At 35.5% G+C, this 14,928-nt stretch overlaps 1 protein-coding gene across 4 annotated transcripts; it reads left to right on the top strand.

Moving 5' to 3' along the window:
* Positions 1-11,913: 11,913 nt before the first annotated feature.
* On the top strand, positions 11,914-14,584 carry BPC6 (basic pentacysteine 6). 4 transcript variants are annotated; one of them, XM_079000339.1, is made up of 3 exons: positions 11,914-12,255; positions 12,878-12,969; positions 13,361-14,584. In XM_079000339.1, the coding sequence occupies exons 2-3, from the start codon at positions 12,946-12,948 to the stop codon at positions 14,351-14,353; spliced, it is 1,017 nt and encodes a 338-aa protein (XP_078856465.1). In that variant the 5' UTR covers positions 11,914-12,255; positions 12,878-12,945; the 3' UTR covers positions 14,354-14,584. The 4 variants fall into 4 exon arrangements, with proteins under 4 accessions (XP_078856465.1, XP_078856468.1, XP_078856467.1 ...); XM_079000340.1 differs by having other exon boundaries at positions 11,916-12,255; positions 13,294-14,584; XM_079000342.1 differs by lacking the exon at positions 12,878-12,969.
* Positions 14,585-14,928: the final 344 nt, after the last annotated feature.

Genomic DNA, 14,928 nt, shown 5'->3' with positions numbered 1-14,928 from the left:
CACTTCGTTAGACATCGAATAGAAGAAGGAATTCTCATGGTAAAGAGGGTATCGTCCGATGAGAACCCATCAGATCCCCTCACGAAGGGACCGAGTAGGGTTAAGCATATACAGCATGCGAGGCGCATTGGGCTGAAGGACGATATTAGTTTTATTGATTAGATAGCTTTCGAAACTTGTAATAGTTGAAATGTAATTGACATTTGATGCATAAATAAAAGGTGCTTTTTAATTACTATTATGGTACTATCTTATGTCAATCATTTACTATTGTTTCACTTTTCATGTTTTGACTTCTAGAATAATTATATAATTCAAACTATCCACAGTCGATCATACGTTGGAAGTAGGTATTGAATCAATATTATCATGGATTTGGCTTGTAGATTTGTCTGAGTTATATTAGATATAGCAAAGTTTGCTGCAACATTCATGAGTGCTCATAAGGTCTGAGTATTGGATTAAACCCACACTCACTTGTATCACTTCATGGAATTTATCTCGAGTGATTGTGAGACGATAATATCATATAACTCTTCAAACCAAGAGATATGAGTTGTTGACTATGAGTTGGTTGTGCATTGATAGTACGAACCCGCTTCAGTAACTTGATGCTAAAAAAATGTGATGTTATGTACAATTTAATGAGTAGTTAGTACAAGCATATGAGTCAAAGTTTATCTGTTGCTTTTAGTCCTTAGAGGATTAAAAGTGATATCTTGGGCCCCTCGATGATTTTGTTATGACCTATGTGTCAGGCCCGGTCAGAACTAAATTGATGTGTTCGATTAAGTTCTATGTCAAACAAATCGGAGATCGAGAAACAAACTGTTGGACAATAAGTATGACGTTGTTCCATGTATTTGTCCGGCTAATATCTTTAGAACAGAGGGTTATATGATCACTTATCTAAAATGGAGCGTCTCAGTTCGGCAGAGGCTTTTAAGAGCTACAATTGCTAGTCGGTGTTTTAAGTCATACTTATAGTTATAGTTATTAGACTTATCCAAGTGGGAGACTGTTGGATTTAGTGCCTAATCTCATAACTATAATTGGTATGTACTTGACCCGAAAGTAGCATGGTCCATTTGGGTTGCATGGCACCGGAACAATTTGTAAGGATGGACTTTTGAGAAGAGGATAATTATGATTTATTAATATATTATAAGTTCTAATATATTAATATGAAATCATATTATTTAATTAGTATTGATCAAGAATTAATTTTGTGATCAAAAGAGACTAATTAAATATATGGGGATTGATTGTGTAAATCATTCATTCTTATAAAGTGGGCTTATGATCCGTAGTTCTTTATGTTGGGCTAAATCCATGTGGTGACCCATGGATACTCCATGGAGGTTAAAACTCATGGAGCCTAAGGAATGTGGAAAGTCATGCACATTAGGGTTTGCATGGTGTAACCCTACTTGTGTCACACTATATAAGAAACCTCATGGCAACCAAAATCGGCACTTAAGTGAGATACAAGAGGGTTAGCTGATTTTGTGTGTGCAAGAAAATCCCTTCTCAAGTCCTCCATTGTTGACGGTGTTACTTAAACCATTTAAGGCATCACACTTGGGGTGCTAGACTCTTAAAGGCTTAAGGTTTCAAAGCTACAACAAAGGTAAGTCATCTAACTAGATTTTTGTAGTGTATATACTCCATAGTATGCTAGTTAGGATGATGCCTTGGAAAATTGAAATTTTGCATGTATAGTAGAGAAAACATACATCCAAGGCATCTAGGGTTGCATATATACCATAGGAGTGTTAGAATGCTCAAAACCCTTCAATAACATGTATGGGTATATTGGGGAAAACTTACTTGAGCTTGGCTGATTGCACACATCACACTCTTTATTCTTTATCAAAAACTCTTTATTTTAAATTTTAGAAAAGTTATTTTCTTGTAAAAATCTTTCAAACCCAAGATTTGAGTCCAGACACACCCGAGAGTATGTCTGAATCCCTCAAACAATGGCTCTGATATCAACTTGTAACATCCCAAAATTCAAGACCAAAAATTTCATTTTCAATTAAGAGATTATAAAACCAATAGTATAAAATAAACATCCGTAGTGTCATCCCATATCAAAACCAGTATGTCAATAATCAAAACATGTTGTAATGAAACAATATCAGAGTATAATCCCAAAGATCTCATGTGCGGAAAACATAGGGTGATGCATTGCGATCGAGTCGGCTCCTTTCCTTTGAAAACGAAGAACCTGAAACCAAAATTGTAAACCGTAAGCACAAATCTTAGTGAGTTCCCCCATCATACCACATACCATAAATCATACATATTGTCAAACATATCCGGTTACTATACTACCCCTTCGGTCTATTTCAACCGGTAAATGCCTAGCATATCAGGGTGTTGGCCTACCTCTTCGGTACTGTCGACCGGTACCTAGCCTAACATATCAGGGTTTTGGCCTACCTCTTCGGTACTGTCGACCGGTACCTAGCCTAGCATGTCAGGGTGCTGGCCTACCCATTCGGTTCTTTCGACCGGTACCGGGGACTATTTCACTTCTACTCTACCACATAGCATCCTAATGCATAATTATATAAATCATATACTGCCTAGCTTATCCGGGTGCTGGCATAACCCTTCGGCCCTATCGACCGATACTAGGGTCTATCCTACCCCTCCTACCACTATCATATAACATCATAGCATACTAGCACATAAAGCATAACAGATAGTGACAAACCAGATAATTATCACAAATACAATCATCTCTACTATAACTCTTACTAGTGGGCCGACATTGGTGCCTTCGACCCACTTCTACTGGAAGGTAACTCACCTCATACTGCTGAAGTCCACTGCAAGAGTTCCTTGGTTGCTGTCCTGGCAACTCCTCGAGCTATCAATACCAATTAGCAGTTGGGTCTCAAACCATGATCCAAAACCCTTTCTTGGGGAGAAATGACCATTTCACCCCCGATCCATCGAGGCCCATACTTTATAATCCATGAAAGCCAATTAATGGCCCAATTTTCCAAATTAGGCCCAAACCTTACATGGGACTACCCTTTTGAATCCATTCCGTACTCCATAACCCTTCAAGGGTCAACCTTGGTCAAAGTCCACGTCAAAGTCAACATTCTGGTCAAAGTCAACATTCCTAGTTGACTCAACTCGACGAGTTGTTCCATCAACTCGTCGAGTTCCATGAATCTAAATCCCTGAATTGTGATTCAACTCGTCAAGTTCCCTGGCCACTCCTGGTCACGATAAAGCGAGTCAAATCGTCAAGTCCCTTTACAGACTCGTCAAGTTCTACCTTAAACTAAATCGAGACATAACGTCTCAACTCGCCGAGCTCCCATGTGGACTCGCCGAGTTACATGAACAGTATCGGGAAAATTCGACCGAACTCGTCGAGTTCCTCTATGAACTCGCCCAGTCCCTTGCATTTCTAGAATATACAACTTTTTCCTCAGATCTAAAGTTCCAAAATACAGATCCATATTGTTTCCATAACCTATTTATGTAAAGTTGACAACTTGATAGCTTTGCACACCTCAAATGAACCAAAACTCGAGATATAACAATCTACTTCCATGAACATGGCCTTTTCTTGACAAAAATGGGTTTGAGATCCTTTTTTGTGATTCTAAGGACCAAATATTACAGGAAAGTGGGAATCCATAACATACAATCCATGAAGGGTATCATTTTCCCACAATGGGGTCAAAAGACCCATAAATCAAAACTAGAAGAGATTTAAGCTATGAATCACCAAGATAAGGACTTTTTACCTCAGAAAACTACCAAACATGGACAAGATCCCAGATTTCATGTTTCTTCTTGAATCCCCCAATCTTCTCCTTCTTCCATAATCTTCAAAACACAGAAAATTCACTCAAAAACAACTCAAAAGGTCCTCCAAAGAGTTAGGGTTTCATGGATTGGGGTTTGGGGCTTGGAGGCTGGAAATGAGGCCAAAACCCTAGAGTTAAGTTGATTAAATAGGGTGCAAAATCCCAGATTTAGGGTTTCCCAAACCCAGACCAACTCGTCGAGTTGATCCTCCCCAACTCGTCAAGTAGGTTTCTCAACCTGCGTCCAATCTTATTCCTACTCGTCGAGTTATCCCTCTTGGACTCAACGAGTTGACCTTTAAATTGCATATTATCTTTCCTTAATTAGTATTCCAGATTTTGGGTGTTACAGAAACACTAGCCCCCCTTTGAGTGGTTTTTGAGTTTTTAGGTGATATTTCATGCTTTTGGTGTTCATAGAAGAAGAAGGGGATTCTTGGAGAAGTGTGGGATTGCTTGAGGCCTTCTTGTTGCAACTTGATCTACATCTTGAAGGTAAAAAGTTTCTACCTTGGTGATCTTACATGTTAGATCTAGTTCATGAAGTATTTTGTTCATTTTGGGTCTTTCTGTTAAAGATGGGTTTTTAATCTACTCCAGAAGCAATGGGTACTAGATCTTAGCCCCATTCAGTCCCTAGGTTCATTAAAATGCAAGCTTTATGGTGTACTTTGGTCCATGCAAGCATTAAAAACTTTTTTAAGTCCTTATTGAGCTTTTGAGTAACTTTTTGCCATGTAAGCATGTAAAGTTGCTAACTTTACGTGATAAGTAGTCTTATGGAATCAGATCTAAGAGTTTGGCACTTTGTCTTAACCAATTAAGGGCTTAATAGAGTGAAAAAGGGGTCTGAGGAGTACGTTGGGCAAACATAAGTGTACGCTCAGCGTAATGCTAATTTTGTGCTTTAAGGACTTATACTATGTGCTTCAAGATCGTGTATGTGGGGCGTACATCGTGAGTATGTTGGGCGTACCCTTCAGTTCAACATTTTAGGCCTTTTGAGTTTGGGCCTTGTTGGGCCAATGGGGTTCTGTTTTTGGGCCATGGTTAGGCTGAGGACTTTCTTCGTATTGGTCCCTTGAGAATTTTAGGCCCAATTACAAAGTTGGGCCATATTGGGATTTTGTTACTTTTCGTCTTGAGCTTTGGATTGCCATTTTGGGTTTTGGGCTTTTTATGCATGTTGGGTTGGGCTTTGGCTATGGAATAAGTAAGGAAAGGGTAAAATGTTCTTTTACCCTTTAGGAAGCTAGTTTATGGAATGGGCCTCAGATTTTGGGTTGTCAAGTTATTTATTGATCAATATTTGTATTTATTGTTAGTTAGCGCAAGGTTATCCGACTCATCGGTGCGAATAGTCATTTGAGTATCAGCGGATTGAGGTGAGCCTTCCTCACTGTACTTACGGGTAGGGGTGCTCACGGTCCGGTTTTTTTAGTTTTTAGGTCAAACCAAAGCCAAACCGTTAGTAACGGTTTTTCTGAAGCAAAAACCAAAGCCGAAGCGTTGAAAATTTAAAACCGAACCAAACCAAACTCTTACCAACGTTTTGGCTCCGGTTTGGTTTCACGGTTTGGGCTTTTTAGGCCCATTTTACTAGAGTCCATTAAATGAATTTAGTAAAAAAAAGCTGCATGTAACTAATTTACTAATTTAAATAATACAACATATGAAAACACTATTGTTATTCATATCCTTTTTTATATATTGAAAAACATATGAAGCTAGAAAAAAAACATATTAGATGAAAGTTTTTCTTGGATAAGAAATGTTGTCCATAATGCCCTCGGGATCCCAGGTGTATCTGTCACCTGCAGTCAAAATGTGAAAATACAACGCTTATTTTTTTAAATGTGTAAAAAGGTAAAAGAGTAAAATTACATGTAGATGCTTTGAAGAAAAAGTAGAATTGAAAATTCTGGTAGATTAAAGCAATATGGCCCATTAAAATCCCTCTAGTTGGATAAAGGATTTTACCAACTTCTTCAAAATTTCCATCTCCAAAGTCAACTCAATAAGAGAATGTTCATAAGGGTGTAACTGTCTTTTATTTAGGAAATTATCTTTGTAATGGCAATGTTAGCTCCTAATAATCATAAAACAATAAACATAAATACTATAGAATGATAGATAATTAGATACCATTTGAATTTGAACACTTATATCATTAATATATTTCGAATTACCTTCATTAGAGCATCAAGTTGTTTTACACTTTTTTTTTTCTCACGCTTAGCAACATTATCTATTCCTAATAACCATGCAAACTATAGCCTATAGTTAAAATCAATTAAAACAAGTGCTAAACTGCAAACTGTATATACTTTTTTTAATTAAAAATATTGTGGTTGCTGATTAATTACCCTTTGTAGGTGAGATTCTCTTGGCTTTTCTTAGTGATGAATAAAGAACATAAATTGAAGGCATCATGACTTTCTTTTGAAGCTTTACAATGTATTAGTCAAAAGTACATTTGTTTTGTTTTCATGCTTGGTTTGTGATGTCTCTAAATAGCTTCCATTCACAACTTTATAGGTGGCTATTTGCATCTGTTGGTATTGGGTATAAACATGCAAGGTATCAAGGGGAAATGTCTTAGATTGACTTATACAATCTACTTTTGACTTCTGTATAGGGAAGATGAAGAGAAAGAAACAGAATAAACCAACAAGAGAAGGTCCCCAAGCTCCTACTATTTTGTTACTAATGAATCTATTTATCAGAATCACTTGGAAGCTATTACACAAAGCATAAAATTGACTAAAAAAGCAATAATTAAGTGAACTCTAACAATAGATCGCACTGAGCATACCTTGATTTGATGGTGGTGCATGTTTGTATGTAGACAACAAAACCACTCTTTAACTTCATCACAAAAGATAGATATGTAGCAAAAAAAACCCAAATAATCATTTTCTAATGGAACTATGACAATAGAAATAGGTTTGTGATACAAAATCATGAGGTTAAAACATACAAAAGGAGCCGGACCTGCAAACGTAGAAGCATACCTGCAAATATTAGAAACACCCCCATGTTATTTGTATCCATTTGAGTATTAATCAGATTATCAAAATCACATTTGATCAGAAGTTAGAGCTTAGATTAAAATTAATAAATCAAAGGATTTGTTCTTAAAAGAAGAACGAGAAGCGGACCAGCAAATGGAACCGGAGGCGGAGCTACTACAGGCGAGGTGTCGACTGTCGAGGTGTAGTTGGAGGTATGCAGTTATGCACAATCAGTTTATGTCTCGGATAAGTGAAGAAGAAATGATGAACATCGAAGGGGAAACGACTTCGAGTCTTCTGTTTGAGGAATGAGGCTGCATCTTTTACGATCAGGGTAAGAGAAAGTGAGAAACAATCAAACAACCTAATTTCGTGTGGACTAGACTCTGGGATTAGGCAACATGCACTTTTGATTTTCAAACTAGTATTGGGTTGTGGTAATTAAATGTTGTAGGTTTAAATTTTATTATTTATAAATAACAATTAATATACTATACAATAAAATACAATTACATATAAAAAATAAATAATAAATATATAAAAGTCTTACGGTCCGGTCTAGTTTTTAGACGGTTTGAAATCTTAAAAACTGTAAGCCAAACCGTTCACTACGGTTTGAAAAGTTTGAAACCGCAAGCCAAACTGTAAAGAAAAATACAAACCGTAAAACCAAACCGATGACCAGTTTCACGGTTTCAAACCGAGTCGCAATCACCCCTACTTACGGGTCGAAGGCACCAATGTCAGCCCTTTGGATTGTTATCTTGATTTATCATATGATTGAAGACTATGGTGATCTATTAGATCTGTATCCTGGTAGATAGGATGATGTTATGCTTATTGATATGTTAGATCTGCCTGTTATCTATTCTATCTATATGTTTACCGATCACATGTGTTGATGTAGTGTGGTTGGGTTGAGACTGTACTGCTTTGTGCTACCAGTCAACAAACCTGGTAATATTTATATCGGTATGTTATATGTATGCTTATATGTTATGTATATGATGACATGGTTTGTGTGTATGGTTGGGTTGAGGCGGTCCTGCTTAGTGTTGAAGGACAACAGACCCAGGACGACCCAGATATGGGCCTGTGAGGCGTACCAGCCAAGCCGAAGGCCTGGAAAACAGTCCAGATAAGCTGAAGGCCCGGCGAGGCGATCCAGTCATGTTGAAGGTTCTGTGAACAGTCCAGATAATCTGAAGGTCTGGTGAAGCAGTCCAGACATGTTGAAGGTTCTGTGACCAGTCCAAATAGTTTGTAGGCCGGTGGGGCGTTCCAGTCAGGCTGAAGGCTCTGTATGCATGTTGTTTGGTGTTTATATTATCTGTTGTGTGTTGGTACTTTGCGGGAAACTCATTAATCTTTGTTCTTACAATTTTGGTTTCTGGTTTAGGTGTTTTAGAGACTCGTGGCAAGGCGAAGGCGTGACTGTACACATCCTGATTTTATGTCATTAATCTTAGGAGGCAATGATTTTCAAATAATGTTTTGAAAACACTATTTTTTGAGCATTTTATTAGTAAAAGGATAATTTTGAAAAGTTTATAATTGTTGAAATTTTTGGGATGTTACAAGAATATCATTCAAAACATCAAGTGTACTCGAAATGGGGTAAGATGAACAAGGAAGTCAAGTTGTTTAATGATTTGTATACCAACATGAAACGTCAATGGAGAAACGGAGAAAGTGATGATGTAATTTTTGCAGAAAGCGCTGAAAGTGTATCAAAAAGAAAACTTGAAGGCTTTCAAGTTTCTTGAATTTGGAATCTGGTGAAAGATAACAAGAAATGGAAAAACAACAAAGCATCCGACGAACATATCAACTGTGGTTCAAGACACTCAAGAACATCTGAATCCGACCACACTACATCCCATGCTCGTGTTCAATTCAACCTCAAAGAAGATGAACTTGTTCCAGTTTCACCACCTTCCCGACCAATGGGAAGGGACAAAGCAAAAGGCAAAGGGAAAGCCAAAGGCAAAGCGTCGGATTCAGATGAGTTGAAAAAAATGGGGGGGATATGAAAGGTATAAAAGATAGAATGGACAAATTTTTGCAACTTGCTTCTGAAAGAGAGCTTCGGAAACAAAGGGATAGCGACTACAAAATACTAACGATGAACACATGGTAGATGGCCGAGGAGGAGCTTGAAATTATTTTGGCAATGAAAGCCGATCTCAAAAAACGATATGCTAATAAATAGGTTTAATCGTTTCATGTTTGTTTTTTTTTTTAAGGTTGTAGGTTTAAGGTTTTAGGTTGTTTTTTCTTTTAAATTTGATGTTATGTTTTTTTAAAGTAATGTAATGTATGAGTTTTAATTTTTAGTTAATGAAATGTTATGTTTTTTTATGAAAATTAAAAGTTATTATTTAGATTAAATTGTTAAAAAAAATGTGGCACCACTCCTTGAGTGTGGTAAGGAACCACACTTTGGTGATGTGTCACCTATTTCTCGAGGACCGGTTCCTACCACACTCAAGGAGTGGTGCCACATTGAAGACACACTTTGGTGGTGGGTATCCATTTCTCTATTTTCAAATGTCATTAGGGGTAGGGTTAGGGGTAGGGATGTTCATTTGGATGGATCGGTTCGATCCGATCCAATTAAGTATATTCAAATTGATTTCGGTTTTCAAAATATAGATCTAAATGGTCCAGACTAAATTTAAATCTGATCCGATCCAATCCAATTATAATTCGGTTGGATCGGTTTTTATAATTCGATTTTCAAAAACAAGAACACTTTAAATATATATATATATATATATATATATATATATATATATATATATATATATATAATTATAATATTATCTAATTTTTACAGAAGAAGCAAAAACAAATTATTTATTTGTGAATTAAAATTTATAAACAACTACTAGAAAGGTATATTATAGTTTAATATTTAATAGATAAAAACTTTTGAGAGAAAATGCATATTAATGTTTTTTGGTAAGTGAAACTTTTTGAACTTATTTGAAAAACTAAAATTATAAAATTAGTAAATAATTATAGATATATTAAAAATAAATAAACAATAAATTGTTATTTGGTTTTTTTGGGCTATTCGGTTCTTATTTTATAAACCAAAACCAATCCAAATCCAAAATAATAATTTGGTTTTGTTGAAAACCAATCTAAAAATCCGAATATCTGAACCAAATAGTCCAATTCAAATTGTCTAATTGGACAACTCAGTTTTATCCAAATAATGAACAACCCTAAATGTCATATCATAAACGATCTTATGAGGTTATTCTATCAAATTTTAACCGGCTTAAACGGTTATATGTTGATTAGCGTTGTTGCCATCCATGTAGAAAACAAATCACATTTTCCTCCACCATAGTAAACTTTTAAATATACGTAACTTTGGAAGTATTTGAAATGTAACACCCTACTTTTGATGAAAACCGAAAGTGCATCATTTTTTAAAAAAAATACAATCCACACACTTCAACATAGTAATTATGAGCCTTAGGGTGGTGGACACCCTTTCCATTGCTTCTAAATTTCACACCAGAAATGTCTCATTGGGCGTTCTATCAAATATTAACCTGCTTAAGTTGTTTTATGATGATGTAGCGTTATTGGCATCCATGCAAGAAACAAATCATAATTTCATTCAACTTATTAAACTTTTAAATATGCATAACTTTGAAAAATTATAATTTCATTCAACTTAGTAAGCTTTTAAATATGCATAACTTTGAAGGATTTGAAACTTAACACCTCGCTTATAATGAATAATGAAAACTGAAAAGCACATTCAATTTTTTTTTTAAAGATGTAATCCATAGACAAACATGTTTTTTTCAACATAGTAATTGTGAGGATAAGAGTGGTGGGTATCCTTTCCACTCTTTCCCAATGATACATCAAAAGCGGTGCCTAGAGGTCATTTTGTTAAATTCTAACCGGTTTAAGCGGTTATATGTTTCATGTGATGTTATTGGCATCAATGTACAAAACCGTTCCAAATATATTTTGGGTCCAGGATAAGAAAAAAAAAAGACCTTTAAAATACATAAATTTCATTAACATTTTTATATTAACTAGTAATTGAAAGTAAATTATTTATACTAGTTTCTAAATATAACATTTTCGATAACAAAAATCCATCTTTAAATAAAAATATTTCTTCTACCTTTTTGAGATCCAAAATTATTAATGACATCTTCAATATCGATCTTGTCTGACATATAATTAATAAAGTTCATAAAAACTTTTAGGCACCTTTAAAAGATGGATCATGGACGGTCGCTCATATCGCTCATCATCTGGGACGGGTTTGAACCGTACCACCCTATTTTTTAATGAAAAATAAACAACACGTCTATTTTTTAATTGATGCAAATATATATAGACAAACATATGTATTTCAATATTGTAATTTTAAGCATAAGGGTGGTAAGTATTTTGTGTTTGTTAAATTTATAAATTTTATGATTTATTTTATATATGAGAAATTAAATTTCCTCCTATATTTTTTTCCTATCTATCCTCTTGAAATGCTGATATATGTCATATTTTGAAAAAATTATAATATTTTTTAAAAATACATATTATCATTTCATATGGATAAAAGATAGTAAAAACAAAATATAAAAGGATATTTGATTTCTAATAGATTCATTTTCCATTTGATATGAACCATTGTTTGTTGTTGGTAGATAATGTTGATTTTTTTTTTTTTTTTACATAAGGAAATATTAGTCCAATTCATTTTTTTTACATAATATTAGTCCAATCCTATAATATACCTAATACCCCAACTGAAAAAAAAAATTAATGAATCCATCACCAATCTAGATGCCTACTAGATTGGTGATGAATGTTTAATTTTGTAAATTAAAAAGATATATGTTATTATTTAATTACTTTGTCTAAAAAGAATATATTATAGGATAAGAATGCACAATTATAAGAAAGGTAAAATGAAAATGGATTGATATTTGATGAATTGAGCCATAGAAATAAAACCAAAATTGACTGAGATTTACAAAGTTGTTTATCCCAACTGACGACACACACACACATATACACAAACACTATCGAGCAAATCAGACGGCTGAGGAAGAGGATTCACTCGGTGGACCAACACCATCGGTGTTCCTAGCATCACTGTACCACAAGCACAATCTTAGAAGCATAAAAACAAACAACGAAAAAGATGGTTTCGCAAAATTAAAATCAAGTGGTCATTCTTCTTTGCCTCTTCACCAACTATTCTTTCATATTTTCCCCTTTTCTTTCTTTCTTTCTTCTTCTTCTTCTACCTTTTTAGGGTTTTTACCCATCCATGCTTCGATCACTCATCACTTTCTTTTTCTTTCTTGTCCTCTGATTCCTTTACTTGTTCACAGCTTTTAGCAAGACTTGATTCTGTAAGTGATTTCCTGAGCTCCAGCTTTGAATTCTTACTGTTTACTGCTTAATTCATCATCTGTGTATGAGTGATGATCTACTTATCTCTACTTTCTGCGATTTAATTGCTTTACTAGACTGAATTTAGATTTTTAACTGCTAATTTTCAGATTTTTCCAAGTTCAGCTCTTAGGTTTGGGTGTAGATTACTTTTAAGATTTTTTTAGTTTGTTTGACGAAATTTTAGCTGAATTTTATCTATTTCTTACTGTTCTTGATGTTACTTGATAATACCCAGATATTTTTGCCTAAAATTTAGGTAATTAGCTCAAATAGAAATCGAAACATTACCATAAATTCGAAATTGATATCTGCACAGATTACAATTCTATGGATCTTTTTGTTTAATGTATTTCGAATCCACTAAGAATAATTCGTTCTGTACTTCTGTTCATCCTATGAACTTGCATATACACAAACTGTAGAGTTGCCTTCCTTGAGCTTTTTCTATCAAAATATTTCAAAATTTATTGTCTTTTACCACTAGATTTGTCAAATAATTTCATCAAATGTTTCAGTCTGTAAATTTCCATTTCTTGGTAAAGATTATTTCACATGGCTAATGGTTTTTCTTATTAATAGATCATGTTTTTCCTAAGTTAATCAGAACCCAACAATGAAGGCATTGCATAGAGAGGACATAACAGAATATGAACTCTCATTGTAGTACAATGGTATGATTCAAGTTCAAGAAACAATCTTTAAAGCCCCATTCTTTACACATAACAAGACAAACAATGTTATACTTTATACTGTGTTTGACATACATTGATCAAGACATAACTGTCCAAAAAGTTTGTCCAAGACCGAAATGACAAACTTTTCAGACAGTGAATCCATGTCCCACCTTTTAAGGTGAAATAAAACTACAATCTTTTTGTCCTAAAGACATAAGCTATGTCTGTATCAAATGCATGTCAAACGCAGTACAATTCCAAAGAGTACAATTACTTTACATTTTCATATGACCAAACGTTTGTGTTACAATGTGGCTCTAGGTTGGCTAAAAGCTTTCATGAATATCCGAGGTTGATACTCCGGAATCACTGATTACACCCTTTTCAGATGGATGAAAGCGGGCACCGTGAAAACGGTCGGCAAAAGCCGCCACAGGGTCAATGGTTAATGCAACATCAGCCATCAATGAAGCAAATAATGACAATCATGGCGGAACGCGATGCCGCCATCCAAGAACGGAATCTTGCAATATCCGAGAAAAAAGCCGCCCTGGCCGAGCGGGACATGGCACTCCTCCAACGCGATTCCGCCATTGCCGAACGGAATACCGCCATCATGGAACGCGACAACGCCATTACCACTCTCCAATACAGAGAAAACTCCATGAACAATAGCAATAACAACAATAATTCCAATAATACCCCCTCACCATGCCCGCCCGGATGCCAAATCTCGCGTTCGGTGAAACACGTCCACCACCCACACGCGTATCTCCAACACCACGAAATGGGCGGCGGAATTGGCGATTCCATTCCGACGTCCCCACCGGCACCGGAACCAAAATCCCGGCGGGTGAAACGTGTAAAGGAGACAAAACCGCCGGCTAAGAAGACATCAAGAATGTCCAAAAAGGTGAAAATGGAATGTGATGATTTAAACAAGGCAATGTTTGAGGAACCCCATGATTGGAATAAGGGGGGAGATGATTCCGGCGGTGGTGGTGGTGGTGGGGTTGATGATTTGAACCGTGGGGTGAAGTCGGAATGGAAAGATCAAGATCTTGGGCTGAATCACGTTGCGTTTGATGAATCGACGATGCCGATTCCGGTGTGCTCGTGTACGGGAGTTTTTAGACCGTGTTACAAATGGGGGAATGGTGGATGGCAGTCGTCTTGTTGCACCACCACCATGTCTATGCATCCACTCCCATCGCTTCCTAATAAAAGACATGCGCGTGTTGGTGGTAGGAAAATGAGTGGAAGTGTTTTTAATAAGTTAATAAGTCGACTTGCTGCTGAAGGTCATGATTTATCGAATCCTGTGGATTTGAAGGAGCATTGGGCTAAGCATGGGACAAATCGGTACATTACGATTAAGTAATAATAATGTTTGATAAATAATTAATTAATATCACAACACCTTATTTTGGTGTGGTTGAAGTTGAAGGTCTAGATTCAGAAATGTTGAGAAGATCAGTTCATGTATTTAGGGTTGTATTAATGGCTGATTTCTTCACTTCTGATGACTACGATCAATGAGTATTGAGTTATTTATGATGTAAGTTATGTAGACATTTGTTTTTTTAGAACAAGGACTCACATATTTTCTAAAGTAGTATCAAGCATGAAATGACTTTAGTATCGTGAATGTCTTTGACTAAATTTCAAAATGGTTTTAACTTTATGAAATTACTTTGACATAACATGGACTTTACCCATATGCTTTCAGGAACGAAATGCGGATAGTGGGAAAATGATCGATGTAGTTTGAATATTTAATTTCTCTTTATTAAATTATAATTTTGATCATTCTTAAAGTAATTATGTAAAATTAAGGGTTTTAACATGACATCACCATGAAGTCTTCCTTTCGGTTTTCATTGGCCCCTCATTAATTTTTAGGTCCTTTGAGACCATTAAAGAGTTAGAAATAACCTGCTATAAAGAAAAAATAGA

This window comes from Lactuca serriola, chromosome 5, assembly GCF_051521515.1.
Source record: "Lactuca serriola cultivar US96UC23 chromosome 5, Lser_US96UC23_V15, whole genome shotgun sequence".
In the NCBI taxonomy this organism is placed as follows: domain Eukaryota; kingdom Viridiplantae; phylum Streptophyta; class Magnoliopsida; order Asterales; family Asteraceae; genus Lactuca; species Lactuca serriola.
Note: the sequence above shows the minus strand (reverse complement) of the source record. Positions and strands in the feature narration are given on the sequence as shown.

Coding starts and splice junctions, on each gene's coding strand:
- BPC6 (XM_079000339.1), top strand. CDS start 12,946: ATGAACTCTCATTGTAGTACAATG. Junction 12,970..13,360: donor ACTCTCATTGTAGTACAATG/GTATGATTCAAG, acceptor CACCCTTTTCAG/ATGGATGAAAGCGGGCACCG.